The sequence below is a fragment of the Bombina bombina genome, chromosome 9 (genome assembly GCF_027579735.1).
Source record: "Bombina bombina isolate aBomBom1 chromosome 9, aBomBom1.pri, whole genome shotgun sequence".
NCBI classification, from domain to species: Eukaryota; Metazoa; Chordata; class Amphibia; order Anura; family Bombinatoridae; genus Bombina; species Bombina bombina.
Genome location: NC_069507.1, coordinates 258789556 through 258808931, shown reverse-complemented (window position 1 = coordinate 258808931; position 19376 = coordinate 258789556). Strand labels below are relative to the sequence as shown.

The 19376-nt window shown below is 38.4% G+C and overlaps 2 protein-coding genes across 2 annotated transcripts; both read right to left on the bottom strand.

Annotated features, from left to right (window-relative positions):
* Positions 1-442: 442 nt before the first annotated feature.
* On the bottom strand, positions 443-3958 carry LOC128639663 (trypsin-like). Its single transcript, XM_053691788.1, has 5 exons — positions 3919-3958; positions 1699-1852; positions 1304-1557; positions 1073-1209; positions 443-719 (listed from the first exon to the last, which is right to left on the bottom strand). The coding sequence occupies exons 1-5, from the start codon at positions 3956-3958 to the stop codon at positions 570-572; spliced, it is 735 nt and encodes a 244-aa protein (XP_053547763.1). The 3' UTR covers positions 443-569.
* An 11664-nt stretch (positions 3959-15622) lies between these two features.
* Positions 15623-19147, bottom strand: LOC128639662 (trypsin-like). The gene is made up of 5 exons (XM_053691787.1): positions 19108-19147; positions 16884-17037; positions 16488-16741; positions 16258-16394; positions 15623-15904 (listed from the first exon to the last, which is right to left on the bottom strand). The coding sequence occupies exons 1-5, from the start codon at positions 19145-19147 to the stop codon at positions 15755-15757; spliced, it is 735 nt and encodes a 244-aa protein (XP_053547762.1). The 3' UTR covers positions 15623-15754.
* Positions 19148-19376: the final 229 nt, after the last annotated feature.

Sequence of the window (19376 nt, the reverse complement as noted above, 5' to 3'; positions counted from 1 at the left end):
CTATCTATATATCTATAATCTATCTTTCTATCTATCTATCTATCTATCTATCTATCTATCTATCATCTATCTATCTATCTATCTATCTATCATCTATCTATCAATATATATATATATATATTTATCATCTATCTATCTCTATATCTCTCTATCTAGCTATCATCTATCTATCTATCTATCTATCTATCTATCTATCTATCTATCATCTATCTATCATCTATCTATCATCTATCTATCTATCTATCTATCTATCTATCTATCTATCAATATATATATATATATATATATATATATATATTTATTTATCATCTATCTATCTCTATATCTCTCTATCTAGCTATAATCTATCTATCATTATTATTATCATTTAAAATCTATTGATTAGTAGCTTTACTGTCCCCATCTGACCTGCCCATTTCAAAGAAAACACAGAAGGGTTGAATTGAATTTAGCAATTTATTAGAGTATCAGAAACACAGATCACTAAAAGGAGCCAAGATAATTAAGTGTTTGTTCATAATGGGAGCTTGATTTAAATAATTCTGTAGATTAGAGAGAAGAATAACACTTTAGTTGGCAGCCATGGTGTTCTTGATCCAGGAGTTGTAATTGCAGACTTTTGTGTAGACACCAGGATAGTTTCGTTGGGCACATCCGTAACCCCATGAGACAACACCCTGCAGCTGGCCATTACATACTACAGGTCCTCCAGAGTCACCCTAAAATTTGGAAGATTATTATAACAGAGAACCAAACTCTTTATTAGCACATAAATCATATTATATTTGCTAATATATAGAAAAATTATACATATATGTGCAAAGTTTCAAATTGTTATATATGATAAGAAAAAAAATTAGTGCACACATTGACGATAGCAGTTATAGTTTTCTTTTGGATAATATATTTAATTATGTTTTAATAATATTGTGAGAAAATGGAAGTTATAGCAATTATAGGGAGGTCTTTTATTTTCTTACTACAGCTTCCGGTAGGCACATCATTTGATATTGAAAATAATATATGGAAGAACTAAAAGAGAATATTTAACTAATAAATTTTAAGAAGTTACCTGGCAAGAATCTTTTCCTCCAGCCAAGTACCCAGCGCAGAACATGTTTTTGGTAATCTCTCCAGGATAGGAGCCACTGCACTGACTGTCACTTAAAATAGGAGCACTCAGACATTGCAGGAGATCTGGGTAATTAGCTAGAGAGACAACCAGGAAAAAACAGTTATTGTGAACCTTAATTAGAGATGGAATAATAGTGTTAATTTAAAAGTTACTAAAGTGTTTACTCACTGCCACTGCTGAGTGTGTTTCCCCAGCCAGAGATCAGACAGCTGGTGCCCGCGGTGGCACATCCAGAGGGCAGAGCTACAGCCTTCACGTAGGAGTTCAGGGTGGCGGCAGAGGCGAGCTTGATGAGCATGATGTCATTGTCCAGGGTCCTGGAGTTGTAGCTGGCATGTCTGATGACCTTGGCAGAGTTGATGAACTGCTCTGTGCCCTCACTGGTAACAATGTTGTGTTCTCCCAGTCTGACCTGGATGCTCCTACAATATATGAGTATTATCAGAAAGGAATGTTCAAAGTATAGAGACATTACAATAAAAGAGAAGCATATTACAAGCCACTGCGATAAAAAAATAAAAAATAGTTCCACTTCAAAAAACGTCTTTTTATTTATAACTTACGATTTGTAGCAGTGAGCAGCAGACACAACCCACTGGCTGGCTATCAGGGACCCACCACAGAAATGGTAACCGGAGTTCAGAGACACCTGATATGGGACAGAGTTCTTGCTGCAGGTGTAACCTCCTACAATCTTATCATCATCATCAAAAGCAGCTGTAGAGGAAGACATTTAAATACATATTTTTAGGGGTTAATAAAGTATAAATTCTCACTAAGTTACTAACTATCAAAAACTTGCTGGCATTGAGAGCAATCACACAAACCCTTTTTCTAGTATTATATTGTAATGTAAGTGTAATTCCTTCACATCTGTAACCTTGCATGTTGCACAACTATTCTTCTATTCTATCAGAAACACTTACAATAAATCCACTTTGGATATGCTAGTAATAATATCCTCTGCATTGTGTAATGAATGTAATAATCTCTGTGTCACCTCCACTCATACTTGCTCACAATTAAATCATTAACACCATTTCCAAGTATAGATTTTATGTGCAGTGCTACTTAGGAAAAGTTCTAGAGATATAGGCGCCTATTTATTATGGTGCTAGCGGACATGATACGATATTGTGGATCATGCCTGCTGCACATCGATAAATAGCGACAGCATACACTCTCAGCATTTATCATTGCACCAGCAGTTGTAGTGAACTGCTGGAGCAATTCCACCCCCTGCAGATTCGCGGCCAATCGGCCGCTAGCAGGGGGTTTCAATCAACCCGCTCGTATTCCATATTACAAAATTATAGCTTTACAAAAAGGGTTTAACTCTAACACATCCACTAAATGTATCCTATATCTCTGGTGTGTGTGCACTAAACCCCATTCTACCCTTCTGGTATGTCTGTTGGTGTATGTGAGTGCATGTGTGTTTTATAACTCATCAGTGTGTGTGTATACCTAGCAAAATTGATCCTAACTCTTCTATATCCCTCTCAGCTGGTTCTATTGTCACCTGAGATATTTTTTAGACAAGCTGACATTGTTTGGAGGAGTAAATTACTTCCTTTGCATATTTCTTGTTGTTCGTTTATTGCTTCCTATTTGTCCTACGACCTGTGTCGATTACATCTTTGCTTAGAATATAAACTTTTGTTACACATACACACAGGCATGCATATTTTATATCAGATATAGGTCTATGTATATAAATATATCTACTAGCATTGCATAGCAAGTCAAAAAGCTCTGAAGCTAAAATCTGCCTATCTAAAATTCTTTGAGGGAGCTTGCAGTACTGACCAGACTTTTTACAAAATCTCACAAGACCAGAAAGCTTTAAATAATAGGGTCCTAAATGATCTAATCTAGATAACTGGTTGGAATTAAGCCACAGTTAATCTAAGAGACAACGCACAATGGGGCCTATTTATCAAAAGTCTTGCGGACCTGATCTGACAGTGCGGATCAGGTCTGCAAGACATCGCTGAATGCGGAGTCCAATACGCTCTCCGTATTCAGCATTGCACCAGCAGCTCACAAGAGCTGCTGGTGCAACGCCACCCCCTGCAGACTCGGGGCCATGGGCCGCCAACAGGGTGTGTCAATCAACCCGATTGTACTTGATCGGGTTGAATTCCGGCGATGCCTGTCTGCCTCCTCAGAGCTAGCGGACAGGGTTATGGAGCCCGCTGAAGACTCGCCAGAAACACGGATCGTCAAGCTCCGTTCGCAGTTGATAGATAGGTCCCAATGGGCTAGATTACAAGTGGCACGCAAACTTAGCTAGAAGTAAACTTTTAACATGGGCGGGTTAGCCCATGTATTAAAAGTTGAAAGTAAAAGTTTGTGCTATGAAATACATAATAGCCCTTTTCAGTCAAATACCTTGTCATATATCACATACCTAAACATTTTTATTATATTTATAAAAAATATCTTAACAGAAAGTGTAAATATGAGTGTAGCACTTTATTTTAATGTATTTTTGTTGTGTTTGGTGCAATTTTTTTTAACCCTTACACTTTACGCAAGGTCTTCAATCACTCTAACCTGCAGAGCGCAAATTTCGCTTGAGCACACCGTTTACTTTCAACTTATACTATGCAATATGCAAGTTGCAAAGTTGTTTTTCGCGTCCCGCACTAATACCCTTTGTAATCTATCCCACTATGTTACTGTTACTAAATGTGAATTACTAACTTTGCACAAACTTTCAGTTTTATAAACTATTTATAAAATGTTATAGAGGTAAAAAGAGAACAACAACAACTTACCAGCCGCTCCAAGCAAAACGGCAATGAGTAAGAACTTCATGTCTGCTCTCTGTATTGTACAGGTATTACTGTGCTGGATAGCACATTTATATATTGCTTCAGATGCCCAAATCAAGGACATCAGCCTCATTAGGGATACATAGCTGCAGATAAAGAACTGGCATATATCTGGATGAAACTGTGCCCAACCCCCAGATGTTCCCTTTTCTTCATGTGTTAAAATATTCCCATATAATAAGTAATTCCACTGTACGTAAACATACTCGCTATCCCCTTTTATGTTAACCAATTACTGGAGATGTGTAGCCAAGTAAAATTGATTTGGATAAAAAAAATTTGTATTGGTATTCAGGGAAATTAATTTCCCTGAATATTTAGTGGCTGCACTATTGGTATTCGTTAAGTTTAAAACTAAACGAATAGTGAATTTTCATTAAACATTTACATTAGTTTTCCTTAAAATTAATGTAATTGTTACAAAGCTACAAATGGAAAGTTCACCTGTAGCTACAAAACTTACCTTAGTGTTCTCTGCAGATCATGGAGAGTGCGCTAAGGTAAGTATCACCTGTAGCTACAATACTTAATTTAGTGTTCTCTGCAGATCATGGAGAGTGCGCTAAGGTAAGTATCACCTGTAGCTACAATACTTACCTTAGTGTTCTCTGCAGATCATGGAGAGTGCGCTAAGGTAAGTATCACCTGTAGCTACAATACTTACCTTAGTGTTCTCTGCAGATCATGGAGAGTGCGCTAAGGTAAGTATCACCTGTAGCTACAATACTTACCTTAGTGTTCTCTGCAGATCATGGAGAGTGCGCTAAGGTAAGTATCAAATGTAGCTACAAAACTTACCTTAGTGTTCTCGGCAGATCATGGAGAGTGCACTAAGGTAAGTATCACCTGTAGCTACAAAACTTACCTTAGTGTTCTCGGCAGATCATGGAGAGTGCGCCAAGGTAAGTATCACCTGTAGCTACAAAACTTACCTTAGTGTTTTCTGCAGATCATGGAGAGCGCACTAAGGTAAGTATCACCTGTAGCTACAAAACTTACCTTAGTGTTTTCTGCAGATCATGGAGAGCGCGCTAAGGTAAGTATCACCTGTAGCTACAATACTTACCTTAGTGTTCTCTGCAGATCATGGAGAGTGCGCTAAGGTAAGTATCACCAGTAGCTACAATACTTACCTTAGTGTTCTCTGCAGATCATGGAGAGTGCGTTAAGGTAAGTATCACCTGTAGCTACAATACTTACCTTAGTGTTCTCTGCAGATCATGGAGAGTGCGCTAAGGTAAGTATCACCAGTAGCTACAATACTTACCTTAGTGTTCTCTGCAGATCATGGAGAGTGCGCTAAGGTAAGTATCACCAGTAGCTACAATACTTACCTTAGTGTTCTCTGCAGATCATGGAGAGTGCGCTAAGGTAAGTATCACCTGTAGCTACAATACTTACCTTAGTGTTCGCTGCAGATCATGGAGAGCGCGCTAAGGTAAGTATCACCTGTAGCTACAAAACTTACCTTAGTGTTCTCTGCAGATCATGGAGAGTGCGCTAAGGTAAGTATCACCTGTAGCTACAATACTTACCTTAGTGTTCTCTGCAGATCATGGAGAGTGCGCTAAGGTAAGTATCACCTGTAGCTACAATACTTACCTTAGTGTTCTCTGCAGATCATGGAGAGTGCGCTAAGGTAAGTATCACCTGTAGCTACAATACTTACCTTAGTGTTCTCTGCAGATCATGGAGAGTGCGCTAAGGTAAGTATCGCCTGTAGCTACAATACTTACCTTAACCCTTTGACTACCAGGACATCCAGACAAACACTTGCCCAAAATACCAGAGCATTTTTAGCATTTTTGCTATCACTCACTTTTTATTTACCTATCAAATCTATATATATTTTTTTAGTAGACAACCCAAGGTATTGATCTAGGCCAAATTTGGTATATTTCATGCCACCATTTAACCGCCAAATGCCATCAAATAAAAAAAATTGGTACTTTGGGTTTCTCACATAAATTATTTACATACTGCTTGTGCAATCATGGCACAAATGTTTGTAAAAGTTTCTCTGAGATGCTCTTTGTTCTGAAATAACAGACATATATGGCTTTGCCATTGCTTTTTGGTAATTAGAAGGCCACTAATTGCAGATGTGCACCAAACTTCTTATATTCCCAGCAGTGAAGGGGTTAATCAGGTATCTTAAAAGGCTAAGGTTAGCTTAAGTGTAGAGATTAGCTTAACTACCAGACACTCCCCACCCCCTGATCCCCCCTAACAGCTCTCTTCCCTCCCCACACCCCACTGGTCACCCTCATCTTAAGTACTGGCAGACAGTCTGCCAATACAAAAAAATGAAAACTTTTTTTTATTAATACATTTTTATTTTTTTATTTTGTTTCTGCAGTGTAGGATTGTCCCAACCCTCAAACCTCCCTGATCCCCCCTAAAAAAACTATCTAAACCTCCCCTGCCCTAACTATAGACCCCATCTTAGGTACTGGCAGCTATCTGCCAGTACCTGAAAAACATAAAAAAAAAAGATAATATTTTTTATTTTTACTGTTCCATAAGGTAGTGTCCCCTCCACCTCCCCCCCCACCCACGATCTTTATTTTATAGGGTCCCCCACACACCCTTTTCCTTAGTGTAGTTGCCCATCCCTCCCTGTCCCTTTAAAAAAAATCCTAGCTTAGGGCCTCTCCCACTTCCTCCCACTCCCTCCCACCTCCCCTGTTGGGCCACCCACCCGCCTCCCGCCCACACCTCCCGCCGGCTCCAGCAGATGATTGTTACAGACTGTGACACACACAGTGTCACTGTCTGTAACAATCAGACATCTGCCGTCATATGGAGGCGAAGCACCGATCGTGCTCTGGCTCCATATGCGGGAGATGCCTCAAGCTTTAGGAGCTCCAGATCTCGGCTGTAACTTAACAGCTAAAAAGAGTGCTGGAGCATCCTGTATGCGACGATGTGTATATATATATATAAATAGTAAAGAAGGGGAACCAGCCCTCCATACACAACAGCCTCCGGGGTGCACTTCTAATAAAAATAATATTCAAAGTTGCAGGGAAGGCACTCTCCGTTTCAAATAACTTTTATTAGGGTAAATATTTTCAGGGTCTCCCCCGTCCTCAGACCACTTCTGAGGACGGGGGAGACCCTGAAAACGTTTACCCTAATAAAAGTTATTTGAAACGGAGAGTGCCTTCCCTGCAACTTTGAATATATATATGTGTGATTTAGACAGAGCATGCAATTTAAAAAAAACTCCAATTTACTTCTATTATCTATTTTGCTTCATTCTCTTGATATCCTTTGCGGGAAAGCATATCTAGATAGGATTTGTAGCTGCTGATTGGTGGCTGCACAAAGATGCATTGTGTGATTGGCTCACCCATGTGCTTTGCTATTTCTTCAGCAAAGGATATCTTAAGAATGAAGCATATTAGAAAACAGAAGTAAATCGGAATGTTGTTTAAAATTGTATCATACACCTGAATCATGAAATGATTTTTTATTTTTTTTACCTTAATGTGATCTGGAGAGCATGGAGAGCGAGCTAAGGTAAGTTTCATATGTAGTTATAATACTTACCTTAGTGTGCTCTGAAGAGAATGGAGAGCGTGCTAATGTAAGTATCACATGTAACTACAATACTTACCTTAGTGTGCTCTGGAGAGCATGGAGAGTGTGCTAATGTAAGTATCACATGTAACTACAATACTTACCTTAGTGTGCTCTGGAGAGCATGGAGAGCGAGCTAAGGTAAGTATCACCTGTAGCTGCAATACTTACCTTAGTGTGCTCTGGAGAGCATGGAGAGCGAGCTAAGGTAAGTATCACCTGTAGCTACAATACTTACCTTAGTGTGCTCTGGAGAGCATGGAGAGCAAGCTAAGGTAAGTATCACCTGTAGCTGCAATACTCACCTTAGTGTGCTCTGGAGAGCATGGAGAGTGTGTTATGGTAAGTATCACCTATAGATATAATACTTACCTTAGTGTGCTCTGGAGAGCATGGAGAGCGCGCTAAGGTACGTATCACCTGCAGCTACAATACTCACCTTAGTGTGCTCTGGAGAGCATGGAGAGAGCGCTAATGTAAGTATCACATGTAACTACAATACTTACCTTAGTGTGCTCTGAAGAGCATGGAGAGCGCACTAAGCTAAGTATCCCCTGTAGCTAAAATACTCACCTTAGTGTGCTCTGGAGAGCATGGAGAGCGAGCTAAGGTAAGTATCACCTGTAGCTACAATACTCAGCTTAGAGTGCTCTGGAGAGCATATAGAGCAAGCTAAGGTAAGTATCACCTGTAGCTACAATATTACCTTAGTGTGCTTTGGAGAGCATGGAGAGCGTGTTATGGTAAGTATCACCTATAGCTATAATACTTACCTTAGTGTGCTCTGGAGAGCATGGAGAGCGCACTAAGGTAAGTATCACCTTCATGCTACAATACTCGCCTTAGTGTGCACTGGAGAGCATGGAGAGAGCACTAATGTAAGTATCACATGTAACTACAATACTTACCTTAGTGTGCTCTGAAGAGCATGGAGAGCGCGCTAAGGTAAGTATCATCTGTAGCTACAATACTCACCTTAGTGTGCTCTGGAGAGCATGGAGAGCGAGCTAAGGTAAGTATCACCTGTAGCTACAATACTTACCTTAGTGTGCTCTGGAGAGCGTGTTATGGTAAGTATCACCTATAGCTATAATACTTACCTTAGTGTGCTCTGGAGAGCATGGAGAGCGCGCTAAGGTAAGTATCACCTGTAGCTACAATACTCACCTTAGTGTTCTCTGAAGAGCATGGAGAGCGTGCTGAGGTAAATATCCCCTGTAGCTTTAATAGAGATAATGATGATTATAGCAATAATAGAGTATACACATGGCAGTTTAGAAGCCATAAACGGTATAGGTCCAGAAGGTATAAGTCTAAGCTCATTAACAAAACTTCTTCCTCAGAGAATAAAAAGAAAGTTACATTTTCAGATACTGAGGGTACAGATGATGAGGCAGTCATATAGTCAACTAGAAGCGATTCTAGTGGAGAGGAAGAGTTTACACCGATCCCTAAGGGTATTATTCAGAATTACAGCAATAGACCCGCAAGAAGTAGAGGGACCCCTAGATCTAACTCTATTATGACCAGGCAGCAGAGTCGAGGTACCAAAAGTAATACACAAATCCTCTCGTCTAACTCACGTAAAGCTGATTCTTAAGTGACAATGAGGGTGACTTTAGATCTAATAGCACTATTATGTCCACAGACACACAGATCTCTGGAAAGCAGGTTTTTCATCAGGACCTACATCAAAGAGAAGGGGGAGGCGCCCTAGGAAGAGGTTGCAACACAAGGGGTCAAAGGGGTCGCACATACCGCAACAAATATCAGACATAAAGATAATTAATTTATCTGGTAGGGTCTTAACACCCTTGGAATTAGAGATCTTAAGTATGTGCATGGGCTTTGTCCCTACCAGATCCTTTAATCTCTTTGATACTTTAACAGATGTTAATAGATTGGTGAGGGACCTCACTGTTAAGAAATTATTTTGGACAAAGATACTAATACCACTCCCAGTACAGAGGTGACTACAGATATAAGTGTTGATGTCACTAGTGTGCTACCAAGTATTTCCAATATCTTTGATTTTGAAGAAGGAAGGGACTTTTAGACTTTGCAGAATCTAGGAGCTCAATCTTTGAGGGATCCTGCATATTTAAAAAGTTCCCACGGACAGTTTAAACTGAAGTCTATCTTCTACCCTGTGAGGGAGAGAGGCTCCTTTTGGAGGCCTTTAACCACAGGGTTGAGGAAGACTTGATCAAACTCTCAAAAAGTCATATTAGAAGCCAACCTAACTTGCGACCTGAATTACGACAAGCTTTGGCCAAATTACAAACATATGATGATATAGTCATAAAACAGGCAGATAAGGGGGGCAGTATTGTGACACTTGATAGACCAGCATACATGAGGCAATGAGACAATTAAATGAAAGAGAAGTGTATGTCAGACTATTACGAAATCCAACTGAAAGCTTCAGAAAGGAGCTTTTAGATTTACTAGATGATGGTGTTCAGGAGGGAATCCTTGACACATATAATTATCTATTGATATCCAATCCAGTACTCCTGATTTTTCACCACTTCCCCAAGGTTCATAAATTCTTGGAGGAGGTGAGGAGGTGAGGGGGAGACCTATTGTGTTGAGCATTGGTTCCCTATTTGAACACCTCTCTAGTTGGGTCGAATCACTACTACAACCTTTGGTTTTTCAGCTCCCCTCTTATCTACGTGACACCAAACATTTGGTGTCTAACTTAGATAAGTTAAGATGGGATAACTCCAGCTCATGGATCACAATGGATGTGGTGGGCCTTTATTCAGCTATCCCACATAATCTAGGGTTAGAGGCAGTAGCTGACTCACTAGAGTATTATAGTAATTATGATCTTTCACTCAGGATGTTCATATGTAGAACCTTGGATTTTCTTCTGACACACAAATATTTTCTGTTTTGAAAGTGATTTTTATCTCCAAAGATGTTGGATCGTGATGGGTGCGAAATTAGCACCAGCATATGCCAACATATATATGGGATGGTGGGAGCGGCCCTACGTCTTTGGAGATTTGGGCCCATTTAGGGAAAAGATTAAAATGTATAAACATTTCATTGATGACCTCCTCCTCATTTGGACAGTTACTGAGGAGGAGGCTGGCCAATATGTTGATGCCATCAATATAAATGAAGTAGGTCTACAGTTTACCTATCAATTTGACAAATCTAAAATTCCCTATTTGGATATAGTTTTGAAAGCGGCCCCTGAAACACATGTGATTAAAACTACTCGCTACAGAAAACTGATTATGTCAAATACAATTCTCCATGCCAGAAGTAGCCACCCAAAACATACTGGGTTTGTTGTGGCAAAAGGGCAGTTTATACGTATTAAACGCAACTGTACTGACAACTCTGATTTTTTGATAGAGAGTGAAAAGTTTAGACAATTTTTATTACAGATAGGGTATCGGTCTAAAACCATTAATCGAGCCCTTTTGGAGGTTACTCGTATGGACAGGGCATCCCTGATTTGTGATAAAATCCCAGGTAAATGTAACAGATTCGATTCAGCCAGACCAGTCTTCTTGACCACTTTCAGTCCTCAATTTGACCAAATCTGCAGCATAATTAAAAAGCATTTGCCAATAGTCACGGCTGAGGATAGTCTAAAGGACTACATTGATGGCGGATGCAATTTTGTATCAAAAAGGGGGTGTACCCTAGGCAACATTTTGTCCCCTAGTCAATTGAAAAAAGTAGAAACACATACAAGGAGTTGGCTAACAGTGAAGGGACATTTCAAATGTAATTTTAGCAATTGTATTGCCTGCTCTCATGCAGGTATTGGTTCTACTTTTCAGTCCAGAACCACAAATAGAGTATATCAACACGAGAGTTGTAGTACCTGCCATAATACCTATGTAGTCTATTTAATAGAATGTGTAAGCTGCAAGCTTCAATATACCGGTTGCACTACTAGGGAGGCTAGGACACGTATTAGGGAACACCTAAACGATATTAAAAACAATATTAAGTGTCCTGATCTAGCACGTCATTTTATTCATTATCATAACCAAGATGTTTATTTTTTGAGCTGAAAGGTTATAGAGATAGTGCACCCCAAGCAAAGAGGAGGTGATAGAAACAGTTGGCTTCTATATAGAGAAGCATTCTGGATTTTCCAGTTGCAAACAAGAAGGCCACAGGGACTAAATATTGAGGGGGATATAATACATTTTTGGAAACGTAATTAAATTAATAATGAGCCCCCTTATCTTGGTCCCTATGTGACTTTGCTGTATATATAGCTTTTCCTTCCCCCGGATTTGGGGCACACCCTCTTATACATTGAATATAATCTGTTATATGCTTATTATGTTTTTTTTTTAGCAATATATGTGCAATAATGGCTATAACTGAAACAGTATACAAAGCATATTGTAAAAAGTAGAGATATTCTATCATTACATTTAAGGATAAAAGTCCAGAAGGTGATTAGGCTATTGTTTTCTTTCTTCACCCTTAAACCCTTTGTAGCAAATAATTTATATAGTCTGCTCATTTTTGACTGGTTAATGATACAATAAAATACAATTGGGTTTCTGTTATGGTTGTTTGGTAAATGTAATGTATAGTATTAGCAAGACCCATTTTCATACTAATCACTTATTGCTGGTCAGCTAAAAGTTAAACTTCTAACACAGTTCCAATTAGTGTAAATTAAGGAGCAGCAAATAGTAACCCAGCTTTTTCCGTAGCCAATTAGGCAATAGTGTATTTAAAGAAGGCAGCTATGGTTTCTTACTATGTCTATGAATAAGGCCAGGGGGGCCGAAACGCGTAGGACATATATGGATTAGCTGAGATCCTTTTTGCAATTTTTGAGGATTTTATTTTGCTTGTGTGTATCCATAAAATAAATAACTTTTTATTTAAAGCGCTTATGCCTTGACTCTCTGGTGTTCTATGGAATTTAATGTATAATGTTGCTTATTTTTAAATAACATTGTGCTAATTTTCAGACTACTAACCAAGCCCCAAAGTTTTAGATGTATACTGATGTTTACAGACTCCTGTTTTTGTAATGGGTCTTTTCATATGCAGGAAAGGGGGGAGTGTCTCTCTGTTTCTGCTTCCCAGCCCCTTTCACTGGGTGTCCCAACCTAACCTCATCAACAGTGCTAAACTGGGAGCTTCAAATTAAGTTTTTAAAAGGTTTTATTCTTTATTTTTATATTAGTATCTGTGCATATACTTCTTTATAGTAGTGTCTATAACATGCAGTTAAATAAAAATGATTGTATACTGTCCCTTTAACTTTAGGCTGCAGGCTTCCTCATGCCAGCCTGCAGTAAATAGCCTCCAAAGCTGCATACACACCTTGACAAAAGGAGCCCTAACTGCTTCTTCATTCTCCTTTTATCATTCAAATGTTGATTATGCAATTCTAATTTTCTAGTAGTTATTAACTACATAAGTACATGTGTGAAGCGGGTGTGACTGGATGTTGGATCAGACGTGCTGCAGGCAATGTTGTAAGGATATAGGAAGAGCATGGAGCATTAATTATAGAGTGAAGCAAAATATTTACATTTTGAAATTGGAACATTTTTATTTTCCAGTATTTAGTCATTTTTTAAGTTGAGCTCTTTAGTGAATAACCTGCATGTATGGTGTAGAATAACCTGCATGTATAAAGTAGAATAACCTGTGTGTATGGTGTAGAATAACCTGCGTGTATGGTGTAGAATAACCTGCGTGTATGGTGTAGAATAACCTGTGTGTATGGTGTAGAATAACCTGTGTGTATGGTGTAGAATAACCTGTATGTATGGTGTAGAATAACCTGTGTGTATGGTGTAGAATAACCTGCGTGTATGGTGTAGAATAACCTGCATGTATGGTGTAGAATAACCTGCGTGTATGGTGTAGATTAACCTGTGTGTATGGTGTAGAATAACCTGTGTGTATGGTGTAGAATAACCTGTGTGTATGGTGTAGAATAACCTGTGTGTATGGTGTAGAATAACCTGCGTGTATGGTGTAGAATAACCTGCATGTATGGTGTAGAATAACCTGCATGTATGGTGTAGAATAACCTGCATGTATAGTGTAGAATAACCTGTGTGTATGGTGTAGAATAACCTGCATGTATGGTGTAGAATAACCTGTGTGTATGGTGTAGAATAACCTGCGTGTATGGTGTAGAATAACCTGCGTGTATGGTGTAGAATAACCTGCGTGTATGTTGTAGAATAACCTGCGTGTATGGTGTAGAATAACCTGCGTGTATGGTGTAGAATAACCTGCATGTATAGTGTAGAATAACCTGTGTGTATGGTGTAGAATAACCTGCATGTATGGTGTAGAATAACCTGTATGTATAGTGTAGAATAACCTGTGTGTATGGTGTAGAATAACCTGCATGTATGGTGTAGAATAACCTGCGTGTATGGTGTAGAATAACCTGCGTGTATGGTGTAGAATAACCTGGGTGTATTGTGTAGAATAACCTGCGTGTATGGTGTAGAATAACCTGTGTGTATGGTGTAGAATAACCTGTGTGTATGGTGGAGAATAACCTGCGTGTATGGTGTAGATGTAGAATAACCTGTGTGTATGGTGGTGTAGAATAACCTGCCTGTATGGTGTAGAATAACCTGGGTGTATGGTGTAGATTAACCTGCGTGTATGGTGTAAAATAACCTGTGTGTATGGTGTAGAAAAACTTGTGTGTATGGTGTAGAATAACCTGTGTGTATGGTGTAGAATAACCTGTGTGTATGGTGTAGAATAACCTGCATGTATGGTGTAGAATAACCTCTGATTGAGGTTTCAACTAGTAAAAATAATAAAAACCCAAATATGATTCAGAGTAGCAATTAATACAGATATTCAAACACAATACATAGAAACACACTTACAAGAAGTATAATCCGTAGAAACCCCTAAAAACTCTGTACAGCTCTATTTTTACCTTTGATAAAGTCTGCACACTACAGCATACAGGGTTTACTGATTTTCTATTGGTGGAATGTGGGAAATTTATTTACATCATTACAGTCATATTATTTTACTCACAATTAGCATAAAATAATTTCTGTTGGATGTGGTTTGAATGAGAACTAGTGTACCAGTTAGGCAGTGTTCCCTCTAAGGCAAGTTTTGTATGTGGCCCAGCAGAGAAACAGTTAATAAGAGAACCACACCTTGCAGTCTGCATTATGCAGTGTTTGCAGGGTGCGGTTACCTAATTAACTGTTTTACTGCTGGGCCGCACATAAAACTGGCCTTAGAAGGGGCACTTCAGTTGAGCCTTTTCCAGCCCCTTATCTGGCATGGCACAGTGAATTTATATAATTGGGTAAATTATTATTGTATGTTTTAGATTAAGGGTACAATTAAATAAATTAAGCTATCTATCTATCATCTACTGTATCTAACTGCATGTCTGTTTACCTATTAGTTGATTAATGAAATATATTTATTAATTAATTTCAGATTCCAAGTTAACAAGAATTCTGTTTATCTGCTTTATCAAGCAAGTCTATTTCCCTCTTGTTGAAAAACCTCAAGCCCATGGTCTTTGGTCTTGTCCAGAGATCAGAATAATTATAGAATTTCCTAAGAAAAATAAACTATATCTATCTATATATCTATAATCTATCTTTCTATCTATCTATCTATCTATCTATCTATCTATCTATATCTATCATCTATCTATATATATATATATATATTTATCATCTATCTTTCTCTATATCTCTCTTTTTAGCTATCATCTATCTATCTATCTATCTATCTATCTATCTATCATCTATCTATCTATCTATCTATCTATATCTATCATCTATCTATCTTCTATCTATCTATCTATCTATCTGTCTATCTATCATCTATCTATCATCTATCTATCTATCTATCTATCTATCATCTATCTATCTATCTATCATCTATCTATCTATCATCTATCTATCTATCTATCTATCAATATATTATTCAATATATTATAATCAATATAATATATATAATCAATATTATTATCGTTTAAAATCTATTGATTAGTAGCTTTACTGTCCCCATCTGACCTGCCCATTTCAAAGAAAACACAGAAGGGTTGAATTGACTTTAGCAATTTATTAGAGTATCAGAAACACAGATCACTAAAAGGAGCCAAGATAATTAAGTGTTTGTTCATAATGGGAGCTTGATTTAAATAATTCTGTAGATTAGAGAGAAGAATGACACTTTAGTTGGCAGCCATGGTGTTCTTGATCCAGGAGTTGTAATTGCAGACTTTTGTGTAGACACCAGGATAGTTTCGTTGGGCACATCCGTAACCCCATGAGACAACACCCTGCAGCTGGCCATTACATACTACAGGTCCTCCAGAGTCACCCTAAAATTTGGAAGATTATTATAACAGAGAACCAAACTCTTTATTAGCACATAAATCATATTATATTTGCTAATATATAGAAAAATTATACATATATGTGCAAAGTTTCAAATTGTTATATATGATAAGAAAAAAATTTAGTGCACACATCGACGATAGCAGTTATAGTTTTCTTTTGGATAATATATTTAATGATGTTTTAATAATATTGTGAGAAAATGGAAGTTATAGCAATTATAGGGAGGTCTTTTATTTTCTTACTACAGCTTCCGGTAGGCACATCATTTGATATTGAAAATAATATATGGAAGAACTAAAAGAGAATATTTAACTAATAAATATTAAGAAGTTACCTGGCAAGAATCTTTTCCTCCAGCCAAGTACCCAGCGCAGAACATGTTTTTGGTAATCTCTCCAGGATAGGAGCCACTGCACTGACTGTCACTTAAAATAGGAGCACTCAGACATTGCAGGAGATCTGGGGAATTAGCTAGAGAGACAACCAGGAAAAACAGTTATTGTGAACCTTAATTAGAGATGGAATAATAGTGTTAATTTAAAAGTTACTAAAGTGTTTACTCACTGCCACTGCTGAGTGTGTTTCCCCAGCCAGAGATCAGACAGCTGGTGCCAGCGGCGGCACATCCAGAGGGCAAAGCTACAGCCTTCACATAGGAGTTGAGAGTAGCAGGAGAGGCGAGCTTGATGAGCATGATGTCATTGTCCAGGGTCCTGGAGTTGTAGCTGGCATGTCTGATGACCTTGGCAGAGTTGATGAACTGCTCTGTGCCCTCACTGTTAAAAATGTTGTGTTCTCCAAGTCTGACCTGGATTTTCCTGCAATATATGAGTATTATCAGAAAGGAATGTTCAAAGTATAGAGACATTACAATAAAAGAGAAGCATATTACAAGCCACTGCAATAAAAAAATAAAAAAATAGTTCCACTTCAAAAAACGTCTTTTTATTTATAACTTACGATTTGTAGCAGTGAGCAGCAGACACAACCCACTGGCTGGCTATCAGGGACCCACCACAGAAATGGTAACCAGAGTTCAGGGACACCTGATATGGGACAGAGTTCTTGCCGCAGGTGTAACCTCCTACAATCTTATCATCATCATCAAAAGCAGCTGTAGAGGAAGACATTTAAATAGATATTTTTAGGGGTTAATAAAGTATAAATTCTCACTAAGTTACTAACTATCAAAAACTTGCTGGCATTGAGAGCAATCACACAAACCCTTTCTTTAGTATTATATTGTAATGTAAGTGTAATTCCTTCACATCTGTAACCTTGCATGTTGCACAACTATTCTTCTATTCTACCAGAAACACTTACAATAAATCCGCTTTGGATATGCTAGTAATAATATCCTCTGCATTGTGTAATGGATGTAATAATCTCTGTGTCACCTCCACTCATACTTGCTCACAATTAAATCATTAACACCAAGTATAGATTTTATGTGCAGCGCTACTTAGGAAAAGTTCTAGAGATATAGGCGCCTATTTATTATGGTGCTAGCGGACATGATCCGATATTGTGGATCATGCCTGCTGCACATCGATAAATAGCGACAGCATACACTCTCGGCATTTATCATTGCACCAGCAGTTCTAGTGAACTGCTGGAGCAATTCCACCCCCTGCAGATTTGCGGCCGCTAGCAGGGGAATTCAATCAACCCGATCGTATTCCACATTACAAAATGATAGCTTTACAAAAAGGGTTTGACTCTAACACATCCACTAAATGTATCCTATATCTCTGGTGTGTGTGCACTAAACCCCATTCTACCCTTCTGGTATGTCTGTTGGTGTATGTGAGTGCACGTGTGTTTTATAACTCATCAGTGTGTGTACCTATCAAAATTGATCCTAACTCTTCTATATCCCTCTCAGCTGGCTCTATTGTCACCTGAGATATTTTTTAGACAAGCTGACATTGTTTGGAGGAGTAAATTACTTCCTTTGCATATTTCTTTGTTGTTCGTTTATTGCTCCCTATTTGTCCTACGACCTGTGTCGATTACATCTTTGCTTAGAATATAAACTTTTGTTACACATACACACAGACATGCATATTTTATATCAGATATAGGTCTATGTATATAAATATATCTACTAGCATTGCATAGCAAGTCAAAAAGCTCTGAAGCTAAAATCTGCCTATCTAAAATTCTTTGAGGGAGCTTTCAGTACTGACCAGACTTTTTACAAAATCTCACAAGACCAGAAAGCTTTAAATAATAGGGTCCTAAATGATCTAATCTAGATAACTGGTTGGAATTAAGCTACAGTTAATCTAAGAGACAACGCACAATGGGGCCTATTTATCAAAAGTCTTGCGGACCTGATCTGACAGTGCGGATCAGGTCTGCAAGACATCGCTGAATGCGGAGAACAATACGCTCTCCGTATTCAGCATTGCACCAGCAGCTCACAAGAGCTGCTGGTGCAACGCCGCCACCTGCAGACTCGGGGCCAATGGGCTGTCAACAGGGGGTGTCAATCAACCCGATTATACTCGATCGGGTTGAATTCCGGTGATTCCTGTCTGCCTCCTCAGAGCAGGCGGACAGGGTTATGGAGCCCGCTGAAGACTCGCCAGAAACACGGATCGTCAAGCTCAGTTCGCAGTTGATAGATAGGTCCCAATGGGCTAGATTACAAGTGGCACGCAAACTTAGCTAGAAGTAAACTTTTAACATGGGCGGGTTAGCCCATGTATTAAAAGTTGAAAGTAAAAGTTTGTGCTATGAAATACATAATAGCCCTTTTCAGTCAAATACCTTGTCATATATCACATACCTAAACATTTTTTATTATATTTATAAAAAATATCTTAACAGAAAGTGTAAATATGAGTGTAGCACTTTATTTTAATGTATTTTTGTTGTGTTTGGTGCAATTTTTTTTAACCCTTACACTTTACGCAAGGTCTTCAGTCACTCTAACCTGCAGAGCGCAAATTTCTTATGCGCTTTAGCACACCGTTTACTTTCAACTTATACTATGCAATATGCAAGTTGCAATGTTGTTTTTTTGCGTCCCGCACTAATACCCTTTGTAATCTATCCCACTATGTTACTGTTACTAAATGTGAATTACTAACTTTGCACAAACGTTCAGTTTTATAAACTATTTATTCATATTTGATCAATAAAATGTTATAGAGGTAAAAAAAGAACAACAACTTACCAGCTGCTCCAAGCAAAACGGCAATGACTAAGAACTTCATGTCTGCTCTCTGTATTGTACAGGTATTACTGTGCTGGATAGCACATTTATATATTGCTTCAGATGCCCAACTCAAGGACATCAGCCTCATTAGGGATAAATAGCTGCAGATAAAGAACTGGCATATATCTGGATGAAACTGTGCCCAACCCCCAGATGTTCCCTTTTCTTCATGTGTTAAAATATTCCCATATAATAAGTAATTCCACTGTACGTACACGTACTCGGTA

What these genes read in the sequence shown, in the direction of transcription:
- LOC128639663 (XM_053691788.1), bottom strand. Translation starts at nt 3,958, where the DNA reads ATGAAGTTCTTACTCATTGCCGTTTTGCTTGGAGCGGCTG. An exon ending in CGTTTTGCTTGGAGCGGCTG is followed by an intron (nt 1,853 to 3,918) that starts GTAAGTTGTTGT and finishes CTTCCTCTACAG; the next exon opens with CTGCTTTTGATGATGATGAT. An exon ending in GAGGAAAAGATTCTTGCCAG is followed by an intron (nt 720 to 1,072) that starts GTAACTTCTTAA and finishes TCCAAATTTTAG; the next exon opens with GGTGACTCTGGAGGACCTGT.
- LOC128639662 (XM_053691787.1), bottom strand. Translation starts at nt 19,147, where the DNA reads ATGAAGTTCTTAGTCATTGCCGTTTTGCTTGGAGCAGCTG. An exon ending in AAACACACTCAGCAGTGGCA is followed by an intron (nt 16,395 to 16,487) that starts GTGAGTAAACAC and finishes TTGTCTCTCTAG; the next exon opens with CTAATTCCCCAGATCTCCTG. An exon ending in GAGGAAAAGATTCTTGCCAG is followed by an intron (nt 15,905 to 16,257) that starts GTAACTTCTTAA and finishes TCCAAATTTTAG; the next exon opens with GGTGACTCTGGAGGACCTGT.